This window comes from Chaetomium strumarium (genome assembly GCF_033439665.1).
Source record: "Chaetomium strumarium strain CBS 333.67 chromosome Unknown B0T15scaffold_1, whole genome shotgun sequence".
NCBI classification, from domain to species: domain Eukaryota; kingdom Fungi; phylum Ascomycota; class Sordariomycetes; order Sordariales; family Chaetomiaceae; genus Chaetomium; species Chaetomium strumarium.
In genome coordinates this window covers 5820847-5845475 of record NW_026944429.1, presented here as the reverse complement: position 1 = coordinate 5845475, position 24629 = coordinate 5820847, and the positions used below count along the sequence as shown (strand labels likewise).

The 24629-nt window shown below is 56.7% G+C and overlaps 8 protein-coding genes and 1 non-coding gene across 9 annotated transcripts; 5 read left to right on the top strand and 4 right to left on the bottom strand.

Annotated features, from left to right (window-relative positions):
* Positions 1-181: 181 nt before the first annotated feature.
* Positions 182-2139, top strand: B0T15DRAFT_389830 (uncharacterized protein; the record flags this gene model as incomplete). Its single annotated transcript, XM_062864513.1, has 2 exons — positions 182-981; positions 1041-2139. 2 exons carry the CDS (start codon positions 182-184, stop codon positions 2137-2139), a joined length of 1899 nt encoding a protein of 632 aa, XP_062726929.1.
* Positions 2140-6761: 4622 nt separating this feature from the next.
* Positions 6762-8812, bottom strand: B0T15DRAFT_63831 (uncharacterized protein). Its single transcript, XM_062871146.1, has 4 exons — positions 7920-8812; positions 7600-7813; positions 7473-7506; positions 6762-7406 (listed from the first exon to the last, which is right to left on the bottom strand). The coding sequence occupies exons 1-4, from the start codon at positions 8618-8620 to the stop codon at positions 7060-7062; spliced, it is 1296 nt and encodes a 431-aa protein (XP_062726928.1). The 5' UTR covers positions 8621-8812; the 3' UTR covers positions 6762-7059.
* A 442-nt stretch (positions 8813-9254) lies between these two features.
* B0T15DRAFT_t21 lies at positions 9255-9349 on the top strand. The gene has a single exon. It is a non-coding gene; the product is annotated as a tRNA-Ile (tRNA).
* A 416-nt stretch (positions 9350-9765) lies between these two features.
* On the top strand, positions 9766-12410 carry B0T15DRAFT_63797 (uncharacterized protein). Its single transcript, XM_062871145.1, has one exon. The coding sequence runs from the start codon at positions 9901-9903 to the stop codon at positions 12199-12201; it is 2301 nt and encodes a 766-aa protein (XP_062726927.1). The 5' UTR covers positions 9766-9900; the 3' UTR covers positions 12202-12410.
* B0T15DRAFT_63796 (uncharacterized protein) lies at positions 12411-15660 on the bottom strand. The gene is made up of 2 exons (XM_062871144.1): positions 15550-15660; positions 12411-15500 (listed from the first exon to the last, which is right to left on the bottom strand). Exons 1-2 carry the CDS (start codon positions 15564-15566, stop codon positions 12620-12622), a joined length of 2898 nt encoding a protein of 965 aa, XP_062726926.1. The 5' UTR covers positions 15567-15660; the 3' UTR covers positions 12411-12619.
* Positions 15661-15854: 194 nt separating this feature from the next.
* Positions 15855-17365, top strand: B0T15DRAFT_520580 (Arp2/3 complex, 34 kd subunit p34-Arc-domain-containing protein). Its single transcript, XM_062868515.1, has 6 exons — positions 15855-16021; positions 16106-16347; positions 16403-16825; positions 16877-16977; positions 17030-17078; positions 17131-17365. The coding sequence occupies exons 1-6, from the start codon at positions 15960-15962 to the stop codon at positions 17208-17210; spliced, it is 957 nt and encodes a 318-aa protein (XP_062726925.1). The 5' UTR covers positions 15855-15959; the 3' UTR covers positions 17211-17365.
* B0T15DRAFT_520575 (uncharacterized protein) lies at positions 17366-19963 on the bottom strand. The gene is made up of 6 exons (XM_062868514.1): positions 19481-19963; positions 19377-19417; positions 19145-19319; positions 18912-19073; positions 18669-18856; positions 17366-18546 (listed from the first exon to the last, which is right to left on the bottom strand). Exons 1-6 carry the CDS (start codon positions 19723-19725, stop codon positions 17525-17527), a joined length of 1833 nt encoding a protein of 610 aa, XP_062726924.1. The 5' UTR covers positions 19726-19963; the 3' UTR covers positions 17366-17524.
* Positions 19964-20775: 812 nt separating this feature from the next.
* B0T15DRAFT_520573 (uncharacterized protein) lies at positions 20776-22793 on the bottom strand. Its single transcript, XM_062868513.1, has 4 exons — positions 22540-22793; positions 22030-22485; positions 21753-21974; positions 20776-21658 (listed from the first exon to the last, which is right to left on the bottom strand). Exons 1-4 carry the CDS (start codon positions 22655-22657, stop codon positions 21096-21098), a joined length of 1359 nt encoding a protein of 452 aa, XP_062726923.1. The 5' UTR covers positions 22658-22793; the 3' UTR covers positions 20776-21095.
* A 146-nt stretch (positions 22794-22939) lies between these two features.
* Positions 22940-24629, top strand: B0T15DRAFT_520564 (transcription initiation factor IIF, beta subunit-domain-containing protein). Its single transcript, XM_062868512.1, has 4 exons — positions 22940-23319; positions 23376-23643; positions 23697-23881; positions 23943-24629. The coding sequence occupies exons 1-4, from the start codon at positions 23077-23079 to the stop codon at positions 24294-24296; spliced, it is 1050 nt and encodes a 349-aa protein (XP_062726922.1). The 5' UTR covers positions 22940-23076; the 3' UTR covers positions 24297-24629.

Sequence of the window (24629 nt, the reverse complement as noted above, 5' to 3'; positions counted from 1 at the left end):
CAAAGCTTACGGTTTCCCATCCATCCCCTGCATCCATATCCCCCGCCTCCCCAAAATAAAAGTCCTCACCGCCCGCGTGCACCATCACTAATTCGTATATCAGGATCGCCCTCATCTTCCCGCCCTCCCCTCGGGAAGCAACCTTAACACACATCACACATCTCACCCACAGTGGCCCACCATGGTCTCAGCGTTCCAGATGCCGTCATACTATAGGACGCCGTTGACTGTCGATACCACACACGCTCAGAAATTCTTCGAGGAGGAGGACGGGAGCATACTAGACGACAGCATCCTTGACCAGAGCGCACTTGACTCGGGTTTGGAAATGTCACCGCCGCTGGTTGAGAGCCGCAGAGACTCGTTCACGGTCGCCCCATCGATCTTCTCACCGAAGACAGAGGATTGGCAGTCGGTCGAGATGCAGTCTGTTCCATCGAACAACCCGTTCTTCGACCAGCAGAGTAACAACCCCTTCTTGAGAATGGATCAGAACCAGCAAGCCACGTACCAGAGCCACGTCTGGCCCATGACCAGCTCTGGATCTGCCACTCCCCAGCTCCCGGCCTTCGACGGCCTGCCGGTGGAGTACGACGCGGGCAACCTCGCTATGTTCCAGCGACCTCCCACCATCCAGACTCCAACCCCGTTCGGTGGCCCCGCCAACCCGGTCGGCATGTTCCAGCAACTCGGGCAACCGGCCCCGCAGTCTATCCCGACGTCTCCCCAGAAAGATGCCTGGATGGCCCAAGATCTCAAGGGTCAACCCATGCTCAAGAGGCCACGTCCCGCCAGCCCCCTGATCCGGTCGCACAACGACCTGCGGAGGGGCGATGGCATCCGCAAAAAGAACGCCCGCTTCGACATCCCTGCCGAGCGCAACCTCAACAACATCGACCAGCTGATTGCTCAGTCGACCGACGAGCAGGAGATCAAGGAGCTCAAACAACAAAAGCGCCTGCTGCGCAACAGGCAAGCTGCGTAGGTTCCATCACCCAGCACCCGAAGCCGTTCAGTCCGCACTAACAAGACCTTGCCAGGCTCGACTCGAGGCAACGCAAGAAGCAGCACACGGAGCGGCTCGAGGATGAGAAGAAGCAGTTCACCGAGATCATTGCCAACATGGAGGATACCATCGCGAAGATGGAGCGGGAGATGCAGAAGCTTGTCCTGGAGAAGCAGAACTACGAGTCGTACATCCACGAGCTCGAGCGCGACAAGGAAGAGATGATCAGCAGACACACCATCGAGACGGGCGAGCTGCGGAAGAAGATCAGCGTCCTGACGAACGAAGTGCAGTCCATGGGCCATGCCACCACCACCGCGTCCGGATTCTCGGGCGCTTTTAGCGAGATGGAGAGCATGGCCATGGACTGCTCCTGGGGCGACATGCCGATGTTCGGCGACTTCCCCATGGAGCAGCCCGCTGCCACTGAGGTCAAGCAGGAAATGCAGATTGTGCCGGCCGCCAAGAAGTCCGAGGGCGTGGCCCTGCCGACGGCCGACTCCGAGAAGCCTGCCCAACAAGGTGGGCTCCTCTTCATGCTCTTCCTTGTTGGCGCTTTTGTGCTCTCGAGCCGGTCGTCGACACCCAGCATCCCGCGCGTCTCGGAGGATGTCCGCGCCGCGTCCGCGACCCTTCTGGAGAACGTGCTGAAGGATGCGGGTGTGTCGCAGGTCTCGTCGGGCGTCGAGGCCGCCGTGGCGCCGCAGCCCTCGGGTGCCGCCAACTGGAACCCCCAGGCGTCCGCCCCGTCCATGTCCCTCGCCACACCCATGGTCGAGAATGTCGCGTCGTCGGTGCTGGGCGAGATGGCGGATGCCCTGACGCAGCCCACCGAGCAACAGACCAACGAGCAGATCTTCTCGCTCTCGGCCGCGCAGTATAACGACCTGACCTCGCCGGATTTCCTCTCGAGCGCTCCACCGGCCGAAAGGTCTACGAGCCAAGGGAGACGCAATCTTGCCGAGGCCCTGGCCAGCATGCGCAGCTCGAGCAAGCAGCAGTCTGCTGCCGAGGTCTACACTCGGTCGCTGCTCTGGGACCAGATCCCGAGCGACGTCGTCCGGGCCTTTGCCAAGATGGTCGCGGAGAGTAACAACGCCGCGGCCGTCGGAAGCGACGACAACCGGGCGTGAAAATGTCTCATGAGTTACGACTGTTATGACACGCACACTTCCACAACGCGAGCACGACCAGCATGATCCACACGAAACGAACAGCGATATGGAGATGGAATGAGGCATGCAACAGCACTCGAGCGGTTTTGGGCATCTTTTTTATTTCTTTGATCGACTTTTTTTTCCGGATTTCTACTTTCTCTCTCGATATTTTGGACCGCATACAGAGTTGATCCGCTCCCGCGACACGACACACAGACATCTGCAGCTCACGCACCGGAAGTTTGTTGCTTCTTCTCGCGGCATCCTGTACCGAGGCACAGGAGTCCGCCCCTTATTCGTACCTACTTGGCTTTGATCTATTTGGCATTTCTGGTTTTTCTTTTTTGAGAACTTAGCAAGCGAGCATTTGGTTTTTGTGTTTTTCAGTCTGATTTTGGTTCCTTGGCGCATCCCAACTCCTAATGCTGTATTCATCTGGCTACTTTTCTGGCTGTCTCTTTGGCGCTGGTATGGGATCGGATGGTTACGGTTCTGAGCAAAGCCTTGCTGCGAGGTCGGCGGGTACACTGGGGGGCCATGGCGAAAAAACGGCGGGTTTGGCTTTTGAGCACTGTTTTCTTCTTTTCTCGGAACCTCTTGGGACAGGCGATCGCTGCTTGAGCTTTGCCGTCTTTTGTTTTCTCCCCTCTCGTTTATCCATGCTGAGGACGCGGCCTGGCCGGCATGTATCTCGCTCGCGAGCGGAGAAATCTCTCGCCGACGCGCAGACGCCCGCCCGTCGCTTATCCATCAGATGGTATCGGGACTTGGAAAGGGGATCTTTTGAGCCACGTCCTGCATTCTGCGATCGGGCAGGGAGGAAGAGCCCTGCTACCTGGAGACCAGTTGCGGACACACACATGTCTTGACGACACCCGAATTTCCTTTTGTCGACACAACAACCAACATATACACCAATCTTTTCGATCCCGGGTCTTGCCGCCGTTACCATACGGATCACGGCGCCCATTCTCCGACGAGACTTCCCACGGAAAGGGATGGACGGGTTGCGGCGTCGCCTACTATGAAAGCGCGATCTCGATAATCACCGCCACACCTCTCGGGGAGGGATATTCCAACACTTCGGACACCATCGCCGATGTCGCCTGACAGGCTGAAACAACAGCTGAGCTTTTGATACCTGGCACAACAGGAAGGGGGTAACCGAACCCCCGGCAGGGGGAAGGCTTGGGACAGCCAACAACCTGCTTTCGACATTCATTTTTCTTCCCTTACGATCTTGTAGCTAGGCTAGGCAGCACAGAACCTCGGTGATAGCTGGAAAATTGGAACAAAGCGGCTTTTGCCACTCAGGATCGGTTCGATGATGCATGAGTGACCTACATTGGTGGGCGAGATGCGTAAAATGTAATGGCTGCGCTGCAGGATATTCCCAAACTGCGCCGGCAGCAGTGTAATTGGGGAGAGCCCGGCGAACTGTCGTATGCACCCTGCCTGTCTTCGCCGTGGGCTTGTGACGTCCCGAGAGGAAAGGGGGGAAAAGAGTCGCGGGATGCAGGTAGGCTTACACCCCCTTCCTCATTCCCCCCCTTCCAACCCGGTTTCTTACCAAGGTGTGTAACGTCACTTGGACACCGGTATAGTGGGATCGGTCCCGGGGAAGACACTGCACGATTTCGCGGTAGTATTCTTCCGTATAGCAGAAACAAGGCACATCGACTAAGTACGGTACTAGTATGGTATCACAGGGCACATGCAATGCCAACTCACCGCTCACGAGGGCTGATTTACCCACCCGCCCTTTCTCCATCCATTCAACCATGACCTTGGGGTCGCCGGTGGTAATGACGCATCTTTACACCATCATTGTTTGTTCCATACCTCGGGACCGAGGATCTCTCATTCCAGGAGACTGATAAGGAAGGAGGCAGGCAAAAAAGCAAAACGTCCAAAAACCTGGGGAACTGGTGACACAGCATGAGCAAACTCCCAATTTATTATTAGCCGGGTAGAAAAAAAGCGACAGACAGCCTGGGTTAAGCAAAGAAGGTGCTTGTGTCGGGGCCATGGCCCGCCCCGAACTGCCGGGCCGGCGTAATGCACGTGTAGGGCGATTGGGCATCGACGAGGTCTTGGGGTTGGGTCTGTGACGGCGTTGGTTGGCTGGTGAGTTGGGATTCTTGGGAAAGGGGAGGGTTGCACCACTTGCGCCTAGCATTGCATTCCCACTTTCCTTGGAAGCGACTGGGCGAAAGAGTAAGCCCGGATTCCGAAAGAAGTGAAAGTGAAGCTTTGGTACCTGCCGTGATTCGAGTTCCCTCTGTTTTTCTGTGGATCCTCAAGTTGACTCAGAGGCTTGTGTTCTCGGTTGCCGCCCCTTTTCTCCCGTCAACGGAGAGATACCACCGCAATAGTCAAAGCCATCCCGTCCCCTTCGTCACGACCTTCACGTCCTATCCTCTTGTCAACGAGCTATTATCTCCACACCTTCTACTGAGACAAACTGGCCCTTCCGCCTCACTTCTGTACTGGTCCTACCCATTACTGCATAAACAAATAGAGCCCATTGTGAACATTGCAGATTGGCGTGATACGTCCCGACACAGCCAGCCCGAAGATTTGGGAATGGACCAGTTAAGGCAACTGTCAGGGTGATGCACCCATCTTCAGAAACCCGCTCTGGTTTAAGATAGTAGCGTATAATATCAAGATATCCCAAGACTACCAACACGAAATACAGTTATCCCAGGCAATCTGCGGAGTCTTACAACTACCATGGCAAGCCCTCTTGTGCATCAGCTCTGGAAAAGGCTCATTGCCCTGGGATGAGCCAGCTCTGACAGGACCACACACAAAACCCAAGGGAACCCGCACACCCACTCGCCTTCCAGCTGCGATTACACTAGTACTGTTTTAACACCAATGTCCCGGTAACTTGCACAGATATTTTGTGATGTCGAGTGCGTCTCCAATATCTCAGGGGCTACCAGAGCTCTCGCCTAGCTTCTTTCCCCCCGGGGCTCGTAAGCAAGACATACACAGCCCAGTTCGTACTGGGGTGCATTGGCGCTTACTGGAGGACACGGTGACCATGTCATGTCCCCTTCCCCCAGGACTCCTACAGATCAGGAGAGAGCAGCGCAATGACCGCCGGAGGTGATGTTTCACTAGGGCGTGATTCAAACCTAAGAATCACGACCTGGTGAAGTGAAAAGAAGCAGAAAGAAAACAGAGAAGGAGAAGCGGCACAGGCAAGGGGGCGGTCGATTCGCGGCCCCTTCACCCGCTCCGTTTCCTGCTCAGCTCCAGTCATCCAAAACGGACCTTCTTCCGCCGTCTTGCCCGGATACCTCCCATCAACTCCGCTGTACTTCCACCGAGACCGTCACATCTCTGCAGTGTGCTGCAATGCAAATAAAATGCACCTGCAATGCCACGAGTGCACAGCAGCAGCAACTACCGAAGCGGACCGTTCCCCCTCGGATGGCACCACTCGTGGCTCAATGATCACGACCATATACTCGAGTCCAGACCAGGTACTACCATGCGTGATTGTTGATCAGAGCCAAGTCTACTTAGCTACCGTAGCCCAAAAGGCCAGCTGGTCCCTACCACCGGTTAAAAGTCCACCGGAGCCACCAAAAATAGGTATTGGTAAACATAAACACCACCGTGTTGAGCTGTTGATGGCCGATGCTTGCTGGCATAAATCCCTCGAGTGCCGAACTCTCCTATCCCGTCAAGAGAGCAGAAAAAAAAATGGACCAACCTACTTTCGCCGGCATGTAAACAATAAAACGAAGCATGCAAAAAGCACAATGGAATGACGGGATGGAGCACTCAACCATGCTCGAGCACCCAACGCAACCTTCCGAAGTGGACGGGGTAAGATGGGCTAGCTAGGGGCTAAACATGCACGCCGCGCGTAGCTAGGCTAGGTACAAATACCATACGCCCGGCTCGGGCCAACCCGGGAGGTCAAGGTAGACATGGCGTGACAACGGGAACCCAATTGATCATTTCTAAGATATCAAGTCAAACGAAGGGTATGTATGGGTTTATGTTTTCCCCGGCCGGGAAGGACATCTCAGGCATGACACTGGCTCTTCTAGACTGCAACAATGGGCCCCTGACGACATAAATAAACCAGTAGTTTGTTCTGAGCTAAAACCTTGCCCGTAAGGGATGATGAATAATGATACACATAAACGCCCATCCCATTATCCAATGAATTCCCATTCTCCAGTTGAGAGGTACCTCCGCCATAACCAAAGTGGCAATAGTACTCCAAGCTCCTAACGCTCCTCAAGGCGTAGTCCAACAGCAGCACTGTCCGCATTGTTCATTGTTTCCCTTACCCTGAAAAAAGACATCGCCGAATCCAAGTCGAGGCAGGAAGGCTGGGCGCTACTTCTTGCCATTCTCAGGATTGTACTTTTCCTTCCAGATCCTATGGCCAGGCAACCAAATATCATCAGTTGCTCGCGCTCAATTAACCTCGTGGGACGGCAAACAATACACGACGGAACAAAGACACGAAGCGCGGCGAAGGCGGTAGAAGCACGGCCAAAACAGAGACCACACCCTCCGGCCCAATCGACAGGAGCGGCCCAGATCAGTGAAGATGGACTAGGCCCGAGAGGCTAAGCCAGTACCGAGTTCCGCGACGGCGCGATTCGCCTGAATGGCCGGCGAGGGGAAGGGGGTGTTTCCACACTGGTGGAAGGGGACTACATCATGGAAACACAACAGCAAACAAAAGAGACGGGGAGAAAGAACGAGTACAAGAAATCACCGGGGACAAAAAAAGAAAAAAAATAAAAAAAAAAAATGAGAACACAGTGGCTTACCAGGAGTTTCCAATGATCTTGTTCCCGTTCTTCTCAGCCAGACGATAGTATTTGGCTGCCGCGAACTGTTGTGTGTGTGTGTGTCTCAGTGTGTCAGCCTGATGTGATCCATCGCAAAAGCGGTAAAGTGCAGTTTTGCAGAGCCCGGGCCGAGAGGGTTATGATTCGTCCTCCATCTGAAGCCCCGTTGATGCCCAACATCCGCATTTAGGAGCGCCGACACGGACGGCATCCCTTGCTTGGACCGGCGCCGGTTTCGTGTACAGGATGGAATAGATAAGCAGCCAGGGGTGGAAGGCTGGCTGTGTCCACCGTCGGCCGCTCTCTGGACGTCTCCTCGTTTGGGGAGGGCGTAGGGTGGAAGGAGACTGACCTTGTCCTTCTTAGTGCCAAATCCTTCAAGATAGCACCACGCTACCTCGTTCATGGCGTCTGCAGTAGTGGGTGGATGGTCAGCTATGAAATGTGCCGGACAATGGCGATCGCTGGGAGACATACCAGTGTCCCCTAGATTTGCGGCTGTCTCGTAGTACTGCAGTTTTCCAGGTCAGCGATGGGCTACGCAAAGCCCTTGCCGTTGCCGTGTTCTACCGTCCGTCGGTAGTGGAAAGACAGGACAACCCACCTGCTTGGCGGCAATTGGGTCCTTGGGGATCCCCCATCCGTGGCGGAAGCAATTGGCCAGTTCGAAGATGGCCAGCACGAGCTCGCCCTTGGCCGCGCCTCCCTTCTTGAGCCCTGCTTGCAGAGCAAGATGTTCAATGTCGGCAGCATTGGATGCTGCCGCCGAGAGATAGCTCACGGCCGCGGCTGCGTCTGGCTTGCACCCCCATCCGTGCCTGGAACTGAGCGTCAGCAACCCCGATGACTTCCCCTTTTGTCGGGGCAACCCGCTCGCCGCCGGAGTAGAGCTCCGGGCAAGATGGATACGGGGGTACCACCTACCGCAAGGCAAGACCGTACAAGACCTGACTCAGCGGGTTGTTGGCCCCCTTAGGGTCGGCCAACCGCGCAAAGAGTGCTGTCGACTGCTCGAGCTCCCCGGCCTCATGCAGCTTAATGGCCTCTTGGATATCGTCGTCGATCGCCTTGGAAGAGGCGGCCTTGCGCTGCGGCTCGGCCGCGCCGTCGCTGGGCCCGTCCAAGCGCAGCTGGGGGAGGACCGGCGGTGCCGAGACGTGCACCGGGGTAGCTGGACGACTTCGGTGCTTCTCATTCTCACGAGCCAGCATCGTGGCACGCTTCTCCCATTGCGACTCGGCGGCGTCTTTGTCCTCCTCGCCCGCGACGATCTCTGGCAGGTCCTGGGGCACGTGCTCGGAGCTGGCCGGGCTGCGGCTCAGGTGCAGGCGCTGCGACAAGCGCCTGGCGCCTGAGCTGCGGTGGCTCGACTCGGACGTGCTCCGGCTGCGGTTGCTGCGGAAGACGTCGAGGCTGCGCCGTGGCTTGGAGTCGGTGGAGGATTTGGGGTTGGCGTCGGCGGACAGGAACTGGCCGTGGCCTCCATCCGGCCCGGCGCTCGGCGGATGGATCACCTCGGCGCTGTGAGTGTCCGTGCGAATGAAGGTGAACTCCGGCGGCGAGGGGCGCACACCCCCCTCGTCGTCCGAATCGTGCTTCTTTCTGAGCTTGTCGCGAAGGCCCATAGCTGACGATGATAATGATGATAATGCTGTTGTTTCTGCTGTTGCTGGGGCCCTTGGCGGGGTTGGCGGGGCTGTCGTTGAGACAATGCGAGGCAGAATTCAGACGAAGCTCCCAAGGGAAAGGGATGCGAAGGGAGACGAAAGACGCCCAAGAACAGAAAGGATGAGGGACCGTGGCGTTTCCGGGGGTGACTTAAAAACGCAATGAATGACTCTCTTCTATAACGCTGTTTCAGAACTCGGTCGCGAGAGGCGCCCATTTCAAGGAGCCGTCAGCTCGTCGGCGACGCGCCAGTAGGAGTGCATGTGTCGTCCGAGTTCAGCTTGGAGCGGGGCAGTGCTGGAAGGCGCTAATAAGCATGTATTGTACCTTATGTACAGAGGTCAAGTGCCTACTACACATTACTCCATTTCTCGACATGTCCACAGGACTCAAGACGTTAGCACATATAAAAGAGAGGTTCAATATGGTAGGACCCTGATCGTGTATGGCATCCTGCATCACAAAAACCTGATAACATCCATCGATGGCAGGAGCAGAGGTCGTCTGAAACCTGAGCTAGGCGAGGAGGTGGAACGGCTTGGACAAACGCCATTCTCTATATGAAAGCGCCACGATAAATATAATAGCAAAGCCCGATTAGCTCAGCTGGTTAGAGCGTCGTACTAATACTGGTTCAACCTGTATATGGTATGCGAAGGTCAACAGTTCAATCCTGTTATTGGGCAATGGAATACTTTTGCCGCTGGAGCTGTTGTCCTTTGGTTTCTCAGTTTTGCCAGAGGTGCTGCCAGTACCTTAGTGATTGTGTTACCCACTCGTCTTCGACCTTGCAATTTGAACGATGAGAATCCATCGAGTTGGTAGTTCAGATTATTGTCCAAGTGCTTGTTTCGACTTCGAACCAAAACACATTGAGTTAGAAGCTCGACGTTGATGCTCGCTACCTATCCGTATCATTTTGGCCTTGGAGTGGATCTGTGGGTAAAGCGAATCGAAGCCTCGCGCTCTGTGGAACAAGCCCTTGTTGACCAATGAGGGCGACGGCATTGCGGGCTCGGCCCACAAGCCACCGCCACCCGGGGGTGAATTGTGAGACCATTGGTTGCACGCTCTAGCAGCCCCCCACGCTAATCTACTCATCGCCAGAGATCCTACCGTACTAGATTTACTGAGAAGACCACGACGCGCCAACCACACTCACTCGACGCATGCATGCGCGGGACAAATGGAACGCGAGGCGATCTCGTAGTCAGCTACTCCCGGAAGGCTGGAAAGCATGGCTCCTACGACACCGGGCACGCTAGTGGTGGACACACTATCACCGGACACGCTACCGGAGAAGTTCGAAAGAAGGAAGCCCAGACGCGTCGGGCATTTGACGCAGAAAGGCCTCCCGCGCAAAAAGCCGGGACCGAAGCCCAAGCCGCTGGCGGAACGGCTGAGGGCTAGGGCGTTGAAGGAGATCAAGCGCGTCGAGCGCAGCTATACCCGCGAGCGGAGGATTCAAGTGCTCCTGTGGTTGATCAACCATCGAGTACCCGATGAGCGCACAACTCACCTACCGCGGCGCCGCAAGGGGCAACCGCTCGTGCTGGAACGAAGCGAGACCGATCCGTATATCTGGTACCGCACGCCGACCTACGAGGAAGCCAGTGCGTTCTGGAAAGTGCCCGTTCCGACGATCCAGGGATGGTGGGACAGACGCAAAAAGATTCTTGAGGGAACGGGAATCGAGATTCCTGAGGAAGTGGAAGGGCCGACGAATGTTCACAGTCAGCCGCAGGCCAATGATGGGGACGGCCAAGGCGAAGGGGTTCGAGAGAATGGTCAAGGAGAGGCTTCACCATCCGGGTCCGAGCCATCTCCAAACCAGAACCAGACTCTCGATACTCCGACCTCGGTTCAGACGTCTACGCTGCCTGCTATGCACGACCCGCTACCTCTGACCACCCGAGTGCGAGTTATTGGGTCCGCTTCGCCGCCACCCCCCCGGAAGCCGCGTCCGGTTCGTCTTGAGCCCCGCCTTCTACCCGCCCCGCCCGTTCCACCTACTCAGCCCGTCCAGCCAACCCGGCCCGTCCCACCAGGCCGGCCCATCCAGCCAGCCCCGCCCGTCCAACCAACCAAGCCCGCCCAAACCGCTCAACCCCCGCCGCAGATACCCCCGGTACCGCCCGCTTATAATCCGGCGAATTATGTTGTCGTGTATATCGGGCCACCGGGCACCGGCCCGCAGCCGGGGCAGCACTGCCTTCATCCCGGAGCTGTATTGCCGGTGGTGTACTCGGGCCAGCCTTTGGAGGTCCCCCCGCTTAGCTACGCTGCCGTGTGGCCCAGCCATCCTCCAGCTCCCGTCATGCACCCTCCGGCTCCGGTTCCGGCTCCACCCCTCGGACACAGTGGTCCTGCTGTACATCCCGGTCCGCACAAGCTCTCACATGGACTTCAGGGACCACAAGGACCACCACAAGGACCGCCTGGACCACGCGTGCCATCCGGCCCGCCCGCGATCGCTCCCGGCCCTTCACACCGAGGCCAACCAGGAGTGCCACCTAGCCAGCAGCCACCCTCGAAGCCCCAAGGGGCCCCTACAACACGTGGGGTCCGCCCTCTCGCTCCGCGTCCAGACCCGGCATCACAGCCTCAGTGGAGGCCAATACAGATCCCGGCTCCCGGTACTCATGGCCGTCCCGTACCATCACCCCCGCACGCACCCTACACGGGGCCGCCCGGCTACATCAGCCCTTACAACAACCCACCACCCCAAAGCTTCGCTGCTGCCCAGATGTCACACCCCCATGCGCGTCCACACCCTCCCTCCGCTACCGTGCACACCGGTCCTCCACCGACATCGGGCGCTCAAGCACCGCAGACATCTTCAACCCCGGGCCCGCTGCCAATAGCGCCAGCAAACGCGGCGCCACCTCAAGGCCAGCATCTTGGCGCGCCACTTGGCCAGCAGCACCCAGCGCAGACAAAGTCGTTGCCTGTACCTCCTAGCTCGGATCAGCAAGCGTCCGCCACGGTACGAGCTGACCATCAGGTCCCACCGACCAATGCAGCCGAGTCACAGCAGAAGGGGGGTGAGGGTACAGATACGAATGCCACTAAAAGCCAGGGGTCGCCATCGTTCACCGCATTTGATCAAAGCCAAAGTCGGGATGTAGATGCCAATGCAAGTATAGCAGTATCACCGGTGTCTTCGCCGATGGCGGCAGCAAGCGCGCCCCAGAACGCAAGTGCGGCAACTCCCTTGGCAACAACTGCTACCCCCAACGAGGATACGGCAGTAACGTCGCCAGCGGTAACAGCAGCCCCAGAGGAAGCACACCTCCCCATGGAGGTGGACAATGACGTAGAAGAGCCAGCGGAACAGGTGTCCACGGAAGAAGGTACACCGGCAGAAAAGACAGCGCCCATGGAGATTGACACCGACACCGCCCCAGAGGCGGGGAGTGAGACGCCGATGGAGGTCGACACCGAGATGGTGAGCGAGGCCCATGCTGCAATGGCCGCTGCTACCAAGGGATCTCCCGATTCCCTCTTCGGCTCAGCAGCGTCAACACCCGCTCCCTGACTCGTCTTGTCTCCCAGTTTCCCGGATACTTGACTTTTTTGCTTGTTGTGGTGATGGCTTTGTTTCACTTGAAGCTGATGGTGTGAAAGCATAATAATATCTACCAAGGGAACTACGTAGGTGCTTAATCTTTGTTTTAATCTAAGCGGCTAGCGTCAGTACGAGATACCACCATCGATTAGAATAGGGAGAGGACTGTTGGTTCGACCCGTATCCATCCATCAGGCGCCTCGGGCGTCCAGTCCCCATGTCTACCTAGGCGATGTCAAAGACAAGGGGGTTGCTCTAATTCAAGTGAAGAACAACCAACTCCAATTCAGAATGTATCCTTTTCGATCCCCAACACCTGAAACCACCCCGACATTAGACCAATGCCCGTATACACCGGCTATCGACTACAATACCTGGTACCTAAAACTTAGGATACATTTGCGAACGCCCTCTTTCTCGCTCTATTTGCCCCCTCCATATCCTCATCCCAGGTATCATCCACATACTCCTTCACACTCTTCTCCTTCAGCTGCATGCCCACAACCTTCAGCGCGGCAATGTTATACCCCATCTCGTCCTTCTGCCGCCGCAGCACCGCCCTCAGATTCGCCCTGATGCCCTCCAGCATGGTCCGCATCGTGCGGCTCGCCACGATCTGCCGGTGGTGCGTCTTGAGCATGAAGAACAGGATGCGGCACGTCAGGGGGACGTTCATCTCCCGCAGGGCGAACAGGTTGAGGAATGTGAAGAGCATGGGGACGGAGGAGAAGGGGAGGACGAGGAGGGCGTCGTGGAGCGAGGCGGCCTTGATCTTCTGGAGGGTGTTGAGGACGTATGCCTCGGCCGAGATGTTGCCGAGCGCCACGAAGATCGGGTTGCGCTGTGGCGGCGCCATGGACGGGTTCGCGCGCTTCGCCTCTTCCCACTCGCGGAGGACGTTGAGGTCAGCCATGCCCAGCTCGAGGGCCTCGGCGATGCGCTCGCCCGCCTTGAGCGTCTCGACGGTCTGTTTGGTGGCCGCGGCGACTTCGCGGTTCTCGTCCTGCTCGTCTGGGTCTTGCTCCAGCGAAGTGGTGAGCGTCGATTCATACAGCTCCTCGAGCTCCTTCTCGCGCTCCTCCTCGAGGAAGATCTGCTCGTCGGTTTCCTCCCACACGCGGATGCTCTTGTCGTGGCTCGCGCTGACGAGGAAGGTGCCGCTGTGGCTTACGGCGACGGCCCAGATCTCGCCGTGGTGGCCGTCGATGCGCTGGATCTGTTCAAACTTGTCGGCGTCCCAGTACTTGATGGTGCGGTCCTTGCTCGCACTGAAGAAATGGTGCCCGTTGCCCTCCGAGTTGTGGGGGATGAAGGCGACCTGCAGGATGCTGTCCTGGTGGCCGAACAGCGCCTTGTGGCAGTCGCCGAAGTCCAGGCCCCATATCCTGATGTTCTTGTCGGCAGAGCTGGTTACAATGAGCTTGCTGTCGTAGGAAATGTCCATGCTCAGCACCGGTAGCTTGTGGCCGTAGAGGTTGAGGTAGAGCTTTAGCGTGTCGGTGAAGAAGACTTTGACGGTGCTGTCGAGGAGGGCGACCGCCAGCAGTTTTGCGTCAGGCGAGAACCGCAGGCTCAAGATATCGTCAGACACTTTCAATATCCTGGAGGCCACGAGCTTGAGTTTCGGCGTCGTCCTGGTCGTGCCGAGAACTTGCTCCTGGACAATTTTGAAGTCCCAGAACCTGGCCGTCTTGTCGGCGCCGCCGGACACCACCGACTTCCCGTCCGGGTGCACCTGCAGAGCCCAGATGGCATGGCCCTCGTGCGCATTGACCGTCTCAAGCAAGGCTGCCGACGCAACATCGTAGAGTTGGAGGTTGCCTTCCTTGGTGCCGACCACCACGACTTTGTCGCCTGGAAGGAAGGCGCAACAGAGCGCGTAGCCGCAGTCAAACGTCCGGATGCATGTTTGTGTCCGGATGTTCCAGATCTTCAGGGAACCGTTGGCGGCAGATGCCAACATCTTGTCGTCGGAGCTGATCGCCAGAGAGCGGATATCTGTGCGGTGCCCCGGAAGTTCAACGGCGAGGGCCTTGTTGTAGTCAGGGACATCACCCTTGGACTTCAGCTTGTCCTTCCCGACAATCGTATATAGCTCGAGAAGGTTGTTGGTGGATCCGACGAGTAACTGCAAATCCTTGATCCCTTGGCTCGTCGCCCAGTCGACCGACCGGACTTTGCCGGTGGTCCTGACAATCACATGCTGCACGATAACGTCGGAAATGTCTGCCTTGGTGATGTCGTCGGCCTTGTCGTCGGCGTCGTCCATCTCAAGGTCACCCTCGGCCTTTTTGTCCTTCAGCTTTTCCCTCCTCCTCTTCTTTCTCCTGGCCATGCTTTTTTTGATCTCTGCCTCGTTTCGTATCCTCCAGATTTCGACCGCCTTCTCCACACCGTGCACCGCAAAGTAGTCGCGCCGTGGATGGAAAGTGACCTCTACGGCCCTCTCCTTGCTCTGCCGATGCAATGTGCCCCTGTCCCGGAGGAAGTTGATTGTTTGTGAGAGATCGACCTTCTGCACCGATGAAGCCAGGGCGACAACGTCCAATGCCCAGACCTTCATCTCGCCGTCGTTGCCGGCTGTAACGCACCCGCTAAAGTCAGGCGTCACACCCAGGGCCCAGCACTCGCCGTTCGTTTGCGCAACATGTGTCTCGATACAGTGGCGGGAAGTCAGGTCCCAGAGCTTGATCAAGGCGTCCTTCCCGGTGGTCAGGAGGAATCCCTCCGACGCTTCGGTATCCACGGCCATCAAGGCCTGTTCCTCCTCGCCATCCCCCTGCACGATCGGATCCGGCTCGATGAAGTGCAGACCAGTGATCTGGTCCTTGTGCCCGCGCAGCTTATATTGTCCGACCTCGGCGACGAGGTCCCAGATAATGACATCGGTGTCCTTAGCACCACTGGCGAGGCGCACGCCTGTCTTGTCGAACGCTAGAGTTGTGATAGCCGACTTGTGTCCGTTGAAGCTCACCACCGAGGTGGCGATCTTGCTGTCCCAGATGCGAATACTGCCATCCTCGTAGCCGACGGCGAATACGTCCGGATCGGTCCTGCTCTGCGCAATGGCCGTGACCTTGGCTCTGCAGTTCTCGTCCCTCCAACGGCCCAGCAGCTCGCCCTTCTTGATATCCCACACGAGAACCTCCTCGTTGGCGGAGACAATGGCCTGCCCCGCGCCGCTGCCCGCCTTCCCCCTTGGGGAGGACCAGACGAGGTTCGAGTTGCTGGATGCGACAACGCCGAAGGACTTGGAGGGTTCGAATTTTCTGGACGAGTCAGCAGGGCAAGGTCTACAGCCGGCGATTGTGCACTTACAGATAGGATTTAACCATCTTTGCGACTAGGGACCGTCAATCCGCACTCCAACCGCACAGCCGTCTCTGAACGGTGGGATGCTTCTAGTACCTGACCCTTGGGACTTTTTTTTGGCTGCGATAAGATAACGTTGAGGACTGCACCAGCGGTCCAGCTAGCCACAGTTGGAGTGCCATATTGTGGCGTTTGTGAGGTAGTGTGGCTGCTGCTTGAGTGCGGGGCAGCTTTCAGGGTTCATGGGAGGTCGCTGAAAGTGGAGCTGCGCTTGCCCCGACGCAACGTCAGCTTTCCAGTTTCGACGGGAGCGCGGCCCCACCAAGGAACCGGTGCCCCGACCACCACCGCTCGACACTCGACAACACGGGCGCTCCTCGGGTAAGGGATTGAATAGGCGCAGAACAACTTCCAACATGCTGCTGCTCGACTACCAAAATGTTCTGATACAGTCTGTGCTCACGGAGCGCTTCTCCGGGTGAGTTCGCGCGCTGTCATCTGCGGCGATGGAGTGGACGGACGGAGCTCGCTGACCCTCGTCTCCTGGTTGTTCCGACCGCAGAGCGCCGCCCGTGTCCATCGACCAGACCGTGTCCGATTTCGACGGTGTCACCTTTCACATATCGACTCCCGAGACGAAGACCAAGATCATGGTCTCAATCCAAATCCGCTGCTTCCAGGATCTGCTAAAGTACGGCGCAGAGGAGGTGCTCAACCGCGAGTATGGGCCCTACGTCGTCCCCCCGGAGCCAGGCTTCGACTTTTCCATAGTAGTCGACCTGGAAAGTCTTCCCGCCGAAAAGGGTTGGTATACCCCAGCTTATGCACCTTCGCGCACTCGCTGAGACAGTAACTCTAGAGGCACGAGACGAGCTGGTGAAGAAGATCTCCCTCCTCAAACGCAACGCCATGGCCGCCCCGTTCGAGCAGGCCTACCAGGAGCACTACCACTTGAAGGCCGAAGCATCCAAGTTCACGTCCGAGGAGGCTCCCCAGGGCGTGCGCGAGGGCGGTGAGGTCAAGGCGATCCACTACCGTGAGGAGGAGGCCATCTACGTCAAGGCCAGCCACGATCGTGTAACCGTCATATTCAGCACGATTTTCAGGGAAGAGACGGATCGTGTGTTTGGCAAGGTCTTTATCCAGGAGTTCGTCGACGCCCGGCGGCGGGCCATCCAGAACGCGCCCCAGGTGCTGTTCCGCAACGATCCGCCCCTGGAGTTGCAGGGTGTGCCGGGCGTGAAGAATACCGGCACTGGCGAGATTGGCTACGTTACGTTTGGTATGCACCATGCGTCAAGATGCAGCGGCGTAGTTTGCTGACAGTTGGTAGTCCTCTTCCCGCGACATCTCACCCCCCAGCGGATGCCCGATGTCATCTCGCACATCCAGACCTTCCGGGACTACTTCCATTACCACATTAAGGCTTCCAAGGTATTTATCAAACCATGGCCCGGATGGCTTGATATGCAGCTAACCGTTCAAGGCATATATCCACTCCCGGATGAGACGGCGGACAGCAGACTTCCTCCAAGGTGAGCACTCTGCCTTGCTTACTGGGACGGCCAAATCGCTGACATGTCACAGTCCTCCGCAGAGCCAGGCCAGACAGCGAGGAGAAGGAGCGCAAGACAGCAAGCGGGAGGACCTTCAAGGTTGGGAGCTGAGGTGTGTTGCGTGTATAGAGCTAGTAGACGACGAATTCAAGGTAGCATCCGGATGCGGAATGCAGCGAACATGCCTGTGCCTCCTGACTTGGTTAGTCCAATGGATTGCGTGGCGCTAAAGCGCACTATCGGTTGTTATGACCCGGAGAGCAATACACTGCTTGGTATTCAGCTTCAGCTCGGTATGTACGCTACTAGTACCCCTGAAGTTGGCTAGTACCTAAGGTACTTATTCTGAAAACCGCTACCTAGGCACCCAGATATGAAGGGAAACAGCGCCTGCCAAGGACAGCCCACGATTCGAAACCGGCCGCTCAATGAGACCACGGCCGGGCCTTGTATCGGGTGTTCTCCTCCGGGCGCCCCTCCAACGGCACCTCGACCTGGTCGGGATTGATATACCACGACGGGTCACCGCTGATCTGCGTCACGCTCGACCCGTTGCCCAACCACCTCAACGCATTCCACCCTCCCGCCGCCCTGTCCTCCTCCACCCGCTCGTACTCCCAGTCCTCCCACCGCGGGCTCCGCAGCGCCTCGAGCGCGTGCAACGTCGACCCGGGCCACAGGCCCACAATCCTGCCGTCCTTGCCGCGATACCAGCTGCGGCACTCGTCCGTGTACACGGTGCCCTGGAAGTAGCCGTCGACATACTCCATGAAGTCGCGCACGCGCGCCCGCTTGGGCTCCATGCTCGCGTAGTCCTCCTTCTGCAGCTTGCGGATGGCGGCGATGATGTAGTCGGCCTCGGCCTCGAGGATCTTGGTCAGCGAGCCGGAGCCGATGGCGCTGTTGGGGCCGAACATCATGAGCAGGTTGGGGAAGGCGTCCACGGCGAGCGAGAGGTACGATTCCGCGCGGCCGCGCCACCGGGCCGAGAGCGGCAGGCCGTGGCGGCCGAGAAGGGGGAAGGGCGGCGGCGAGGAGACGTGGTAGCCGGTCGCGCAGACCAGCACGTCTACTTCGTGGTGCTGCAGGGCCGTGCTGTTGTTGGCCGCCGCCGCCGTCGTCGTCTCGACGCCCGTGGGCGTGATTTGGCTGATGGAAGAGCTGACGACGGCGACGTTGGGCTCGAGAAGCGATTCGAGGAAGCCCTTGCCAGGCGTCAGGCGACGGCAGCCCGGGGCGAAGGAGGGAATGAGCAGAGCGACGAGGTCGGGGCGGGCGGCGAGCTTGGCCTGCATCGCCTTGTGGAAGGCGGATTGGTGTTCTACTTGCATGGCGCTGCCGCGGATGGTGCTGTCGTGGACGAGGTTCCCGCCGGATTCGAAGACCTTGCGAAGCTTGAAGAGTTCGTCGGGGTTGGTGGATAACTTGTGCCGTTGTTCAGCAGAGACTAGTGGGGGGAAGGGTGGTGGTTAGTCATCTTTTCTTTTTTATTTATTTATTTATCTACTATTTATTTGTTTTTCTTTTTGAGGCGAGGGGCGGGCGGGAACGAGATGGATGGGGACATACAGGCTGTATTGGCAGGATCAAGGCCCAACTCGACCATGCCTGCATCCCCGAAGGCGGAGGATATCCAGGTCGGAGACCGCATGAAGCACGTGAGGGAGGCCCCCTCGACCTTCTGCAGGCTGGGAATGATTTGGATGGCGCTGGAGCCGTTGCCGATGATGCCAATTCTCTTGTTGCGGAAATCGTAACTAACGAGCGTTAGTTCCTTCTCTTCGAGCTCTACCCGGAACCCTTGGCTCTCACCTGGTGTCCCAATCCCCGGAATGCATCAACTTTCCTTCGAACTTGTCGAGGCCGGGGATTCTCGGCCAGGAAATGTCATTGAGCTGCCCGCGCGCCGTGATCAGGACATTTGCTGCATCCTCGAACGTCTCTCCAGTGGAGAGGTTGGTCACTTTGATCTTCCTGGTTCTCGGTCAGCGGTCCGCGGTCAGCGCAAACGCGAAACGGACTACTAGTAGGAAAGCATTAGGTACCATTGCTTTCGACTGTCATCCCACTCGCCGTGGTCGACCCTGTGGCGCGTTTTGATGAACCTCGTTGCGCCGTACCTCTCGGCTACGTCTTGGAGATACTGCTGGATTTCGCTGCCAGGGGCATAGAGATTGCTCCAGTTTGGATTCGGCGCGAATGAGTATTGATACGAGTGTGCTTATTGTCTTAGAGTTAGACTGAGTGGTGACCCCTGTTCGGAACGAAATCACTTACATGGAATATCACACGCAACCCCTGGGTATTTATTCAGCCACCTGAGGATGTCAGCCCTCGTTCACTTGCAGAACTTGAATGATTCGAAGCGTCATAATCCGTACCAGACTCCGCCAATGCCCTCATTCTTCTCATACACCACCAACTCAACATTTCTGAGTCTCTCAGGTATCCTGATGGCAGCCAAGATACCAGAGAAGCCAGCTCCAACAACAATGACCCTGAATGGTCGTAGGTTCTCGACGAAGTTGTCCTTGATTGTGAACCTATCGGCGGCGTCCTCTCTGTTGTGGGAGCCGTTCACGCCGTTCACGCCGTTCATGCCGTTCACAGTCTGTGAACTCCCCATTGTGTGAGAATCACACACTGCAGTTTCCCGTGTCTTGACTATTATATTTCTGTTAGGAGGTTAACCAGTGAGCCGAGTTGACAAGGTGTCTGCGTGCTTAATAGATGAGACGCGCTCAAGATGTAAACCCCAAAAGGTGGTCTACACGCACTGGCATACAACGGAAGCCATGGCTCCCGTGCTTTCAGGTATTGTAGCTATATATATATACCTCCCCACATGCCGCTCTCATGTCCTGTCTCCGGCGTTTTACCCGCTGGATGGCTGTCCCACACGCCGGGGAACGCACCCTCTACCTAGTGCCCTGATACGACCCCTCTCCTGCATGGTAAACATGTATTGTACAAGTACATGTACCCACAGGATCAGATACACATGCCCGGATTGGATGCTCATGGATCGCTGTTGAGTGTGATCTTCAAGTTACACATATCGGGTTGATTATTACAAGACGTTGGAAGTGCAGCTTCTTGTCTACAGGTAGCTAGGATGCCCTGATTATCACGGCTCAGGAGGTACGGTAATTATCGACCTTCAGCATGCATTTCCTCGCCCCTATCTGACTGACTGTAGGCAATGGGGATGTCCCGGTACAGCACAGTACATAAGGTAAGAGCGGAAGACTGGAGCCGTTTATGAAGTGCAACAGCTGACAAGTACCTATCCTGGAAAATGTAGCAAGTCCACGGCGACTCACACTGGACCTGCATCCCCATGCTCAGTGGGGATCTCAGGAGGGGAAAAGCGATGCTGGAGAAAGTTGGATCATGACAGTGGAAAACCGTTGCCGAGTTAGTACCGAGTATCTATTCCCCCTGCTGAAGCTTCCTTGGGTTCAACTCCAAGCGCTTATATTTAACTCGGGACATAGAGCGGGCAGGGCGAGTTACGTGAGTCCAACTTACCCCAGATCTTGGCTCCTTAGCTACGGAGTACCTACATAATTGTAGTTCCCCGCAACTGCCGAGCCAGGCAATCCGAGTCCGGGCCCGCCATGGACGGCAATGCACATCCGCCCGCGGGGGCGGAGGCGAAGTGTGGATCCGGACTCATCAACACACTGGCAGCAGGAAACGAACTCATAGCTCATGACAGTACATGTTCTTGTTTTCCCCCTCGTTCTTCTAGAGGCTATCTAGACTCATATGTGCAGTGATCCAACAGAACAGAAACGCATCGCGAGATCACGTTGGCGGCCGGTGCGTCACCAGTATTCCCATGCCACCAACTCTGGCCAATCCGTTCTTGCCCAATGGAAAGAAGAAAAAAAGTAGAGGGGTATCGTAACCGATGCTAGCAGGCAATGCAACGAAGAGATTCATGATCGGCAAGACATCACGGGGCGATATGGCGGACACAGAGGAGCAGCATCATAGCTCGATGAAGTCCCTCTGCTGCGCCAAATCAAGACCCCCATCTTCGTCTTGGCCGATGAACTCATCCACCTCATCCGAGTCAATATCGTCATCGTCAATCGACTCCCCATCTTCGTCGCTGGAGAGATCTGCCATCTCCTCATCTTCCGGGTTCGAGAGATCACGTCCACCAGCCACTTTCCGGAGGACGCTTGCCCTCTCCCGATGCGGCAGCTTACACCCCTTGTTTTTACAGACCCCCGTATTGCTGAAGTCAGGGCACTCGAAGGCGTGACGGTCCGGGCAGCTGGCCCCTTTGTCGCAGTACCCGTAGAAGCCGAAATCGCGGCATACTGGAGCTGCTGGTGGCACTTTCACGTGAGCATACTTGCAGTCAGGCTTGGTGCAACTATCCCGGGCAAAATGCAAACATGTCGGGGTGCGTTCGGGGGTAGGTTCATGCGAGAGATCGCAATTGTCGCCGTTGAGGCAGTCACCCTGTTGTAAAAAGTCCTTGCAGATGGCAACCCTGTGCGGATCGTGGACGTAGCGGCACCGCGGCCCTTGGGTGCAGGAACCTGTATCTCGGTTAGTGATGCTCCACACCGGCTTTCCTAGAGCCCAGTTGAAGAAGCGTCGCTCAAGCGCGTCGGTCCAGGGAAATGGAGTTACCCGTCATCGAAAACTGTTTGCAAGGCACGTTGACCTTCTTAACGGCGCTGGATTGCCTGCCGGAGAACGCTGGAGTCAGTTGCCCAACCTTTCGAACACGGGGAACATACCGCTGGGCTTTCACGATGCCATGCCGATATAGATTGCCGTTCTTGCTGCGATAGAATTTGACGCCTCCGATGACGGCCACTTTGGGCGTCGCCTTCGCTGAATTTCCATCACCTGCGCTCGCCCCTGTAAGTACCGTGAGATGATCGTGTGCATGGTTGCGACGCACCGGGAACCTTGATAAGTTTACTGCCGTTCTTGGTAATGGTGAACCGCACTCCTTGCACGGCAATCTCGTACTTGTCCGCCGTGGCCTGCTGATTAGCTGTTCCCAACCCTCCGCTGTTTACCATACGAGTAAGATGACTGATAAGTTTAGCGCGCTCTTGCCTGTCTTTGAGAGCAAGCTTATGGCGCCGCGTCTGCTCTGTGGCGGTAGTTCGTGACTCGGTGTCCATTTTGTAAGCATTTTTGTTGATCAACTGCAGATGTCGCACGTTTTTGGTCACCCAGGACATGCTGGATCCATCAGAAGTTGTTCCAGGGTCGACGTCTCCGGACTGGGTTTGGTGCGAGGTGCCATTCAAGACAAGCGATCTGTTGCGGTAAACGGGCAATCGCCCCCTGTGGTAGCCTCCGCGGTGAGTAACTCCTCCACGGCGCCATTTCCCGCCATAACCTGCGTCTCGAGGCGCGTCAGTTCAGATACCGTGAGCATGCGGTCGCTCGGCTGGCGTACGGTGATGCGGTGCGACAGAATGGGAGGGAAGAACGCCTGCTTGTTGATGCTTGTGGCGATTGATCTGGCCAGCCAAGCGGCTGATCCTTTCCATCATTTCGCGATCCTCCGCCGACATCTCTGCAGTTCAATAGTGGGCTTATGGGTTCGTGGTATTCTTGCTTTTTTTTCGGTGCCAGTAGAAGCTTCGGTAGCCCTGCTATTGCGATAGTGTGAAAGATGAGGCGAGGAGGAACAAAGTGGGATGGTGCCATGTGCAAGCTTAGAAACCTAAATTGAAAAGACTCGGAAAGAATCACACCTGAGTGGGCCACTTGAAGGCACTCGGCGGCAGCCAATCGGATGACGGCTTCGTCATGGACCCACCTGCAACGGGCTTGATCTCATCGCAAGGCGAAGCAGCACTTGCCGCCGTTCCATGTTGCTTTGTTTTCTTTCCTTTCAACTTCACATTCCTTCTTCCTTGACAATCACGTTAGAAACTGGCTCACATCGCGACCGACTAGCTCTACCAGCAAGTTGCTCCGGAAATCCAACATGGCAGAGCAACCGCAAATCAAGCCAGACCCGGATGCTGGCTCACCTTTCATGGACGAGGGCCTTGATGAAGAGAACCCGGACTTGGAATTCTACGATAAGCTACCCGACGCGGACGCATACAGTCGCATGTATTTGGCGCGCCTTCCCAACTACGTTTGGGAAGCCTGGTCGAAGCTAGATGATGATGCGGAGATCGAGATCGGGACGGTTCGCCAGTGGACGGACAAGGACGGTAATCTGGTCAGTCGGTTCGTTGCGGAGACCACCAGTCCCTATGGCTAAATGTGGCCCTGCAGAGATTACAGATGCGGCTCCGATCGGATCTGGAAGCCCACAAGAAGGTGCCGAAAGAGTACAACATGGATGTTGTTAACCACGATGTCAACAATACGTTCATCTTCAGTGAGCAGGATTTACCGAGCTTTGCTGCCAAAAACAAAGAGAGGGCCAATGCCTTGGCTCAGGGAATCCCGGCGCATCTTCTACGGAAACAACAAAAGCCCACAGAGCAACCTGCGGAGCGAGGCAAAAGGGGCGCGCCTTACGCCCGCAGGCCCATTCCAAGTTGGTCCCTTGCCCAACCTCAGGTCAAACAGGTGTGCTGACCCGAGACGCAGAGAAAACCAAGATTGCGGGCAAGGTCAAGCATGAAGTAGTCTGCACGCCGGTGCAAAATGCCGAAGCCAGCAGATTCTTGTCCCTGCGCGCCCAAGCCGCGGAACAGACCCAAAAGAGGACGAAGATGATCTACGGACACCCAACCCAGAAGCTTACGAACCCCAAGGAGTGGGAAGAATTTCTCGTACGCGGCCATGTTCTCTTTCCCCGCTCCGCTCTAACCCTCTTGCTGACGTGTAGTGCAGAAAACACGCGAGAAGCCAACCAAAGCGAAAAAGATGGAGAACAAGGCGACCCGCTGGCCGGAAAATCAGCTTCTGGATGCCATTGCTCAGTGTTTCTCAGAGCACAAGTACTGGTCTATCAAGGCTTTCCGCGGAAGGATTCCGCAGCCCGAGGCGTATCTCCGTGAAGGCCTCGAAAAGATTGCTGTCCTGCACCGGTCTGGCACGTTCGCCAACCATTGGTCTCTCAAGCCCGAGTACCAGAATATGCTGGGCTCCTTGCCCAAGCCAGCGGATGACGCAGCGGTACCCAAGGCTGAGGAGCTGTCTGATGACGAGGATGAGGAGGACATCAAGATGGAGGATGTCTTGTGATTGCCACCGTCTTTTATTATTTCAAGTTTTCGACCTAGTCTTTCCAGGATGGCGTTCAATAGGGCACTTCGGCTGGGTTTGCATGACACTGGGTTCTCTAGACGGGAACCTGACAACGATACCCTTACCTACATCAGGAAACAACACAGTATCAGCATTGTTTAAACAGGTGCCTTTTTGTGCTATATCTTGGGCTGCCGTGGTGTGCCATCAATCGGGTTGTAGTTTTCGTACAGAGGAAAGTCCTCGGCCTGCGGTCTGTCACGTTTTACATACCTCGGTAGGTACCTTAAGTAGGTACCTGAATTCTCATTTCCGCAAGAATAGTGGGGT

Bases quoted from the DNA above. Each gene is read 5' to 3' on its own strand.
- B0T15DRAFT_520564 (XM_062868512.1), top strand. From the start codon at position 23,077: ATGGCAGAGCAACCGCAAATCAAGCCAGACCCGGATGCTGGCTCACCT. The intron at 23,644-23,696 runs GTTGGTCCCTTG...CCCGAGACGCAG, and splicing joins CGCCCGCAGGCCCATTCCAA to AGAAAACCAAGATTGCGGGC. The intron at 23,882-23,942 runs GTACGCGGCCAT...CGTGTAGTGCAG, and splicing joins AGGAGTGGGAAGAATTTCTC to AAAACACGCGAGAAGCCAAC.
- B0T15DRAFT_63797 (XM_062871145.1), top strand. From the start codon at position 9,901: ATGGCTCCTACGACACCGGGCACGCTAGTGGTGGACACACTATCACCG.
- B0T15DRAFT_520573 (XM_062868513.1), bottom strand. From the start codon at position 22,657: ATGTCGGCGGAGGATCGCGAAATGATGGAAAGGATCAGCCGCTTGGCT. The intron at 22,486-22,539 runs GTACGCCAGCCG...ACGCGCCTCGAG, and splicing joins TTCTGTCGCACCGCATCACC to ACGCAGGTTATGGCGGGAAA. The intron at 21,659-21,752 runs GTAACTCCATTT...ACCGAGATACAG, and splicing joins CAAACAGTTTTCGATGACGG to GTTCCTGCACCCAAGGGCCG.
- B0T15DRAFT_520575 (XM_062868514.1), bottom strand. From the start codon at position 19,725: ATGGGGAGTTCACAGACTGTGAACGGCATGAACGGCGTGAACGGCGTG. The intron at 19,320-19,376 runs GTAAGTGATTTC...TAAGACAATAAG, and splicing joins GGTTGCGTGTGATATTCCAT to CACACTCGTATCAATACTCA. The intron at 18,857-18,911 runs GTGAGAGCCAAG...AACGCTCGTTAG, and splicing joins TCCGGGGATTGGGACACCAG to TTACGATTTCCGCAACAAGA.
- B0T15DRAFT_520580 (XM_062868515.1), top strand. From the start codon at position 15,960: ATGCTGCTGCTCGACTACCAAAATGTTCTGATACAGTCTGTGCTCACG. The intron at 16,022-16,105 runs GTGAGTTCGCGC...TTCCGACCGCAG, and splicing joins CTCACGGAGCGCTTCTCCGG to AGCGCCGCCCGTGTCCATCG. The intron at 16,826-16,876 runs GTATGCACCATG...GACAGTTGGTAG, and splicing joins GATTGGCTACGTTACGTTTG to TCCTCTTCCCGCGACATCTC.
- B0T15DRAFT_63831 (XM_062871146.1), bottom strand. From the start codon at position 8,620: ATGGGCCTTCGCGACAAGCTCAGAAAGAAGCACGATTCGGACGACGAG. The intron at 7,814-7,919 runs GTAGGTGGTACC...GCTCAGTTCCAG, and splicing joins TTGTACGGTCTTGCCTTGCG to GCACGGATGGGGGTGCAAGC. The intron at 7,407-7,472 runs GTATGTCTCCCA...CCACTACTGCAG, and splicing joins CGCAAATCTAGGGGACACTG to ACGCCATGAACGAGGTAGCG.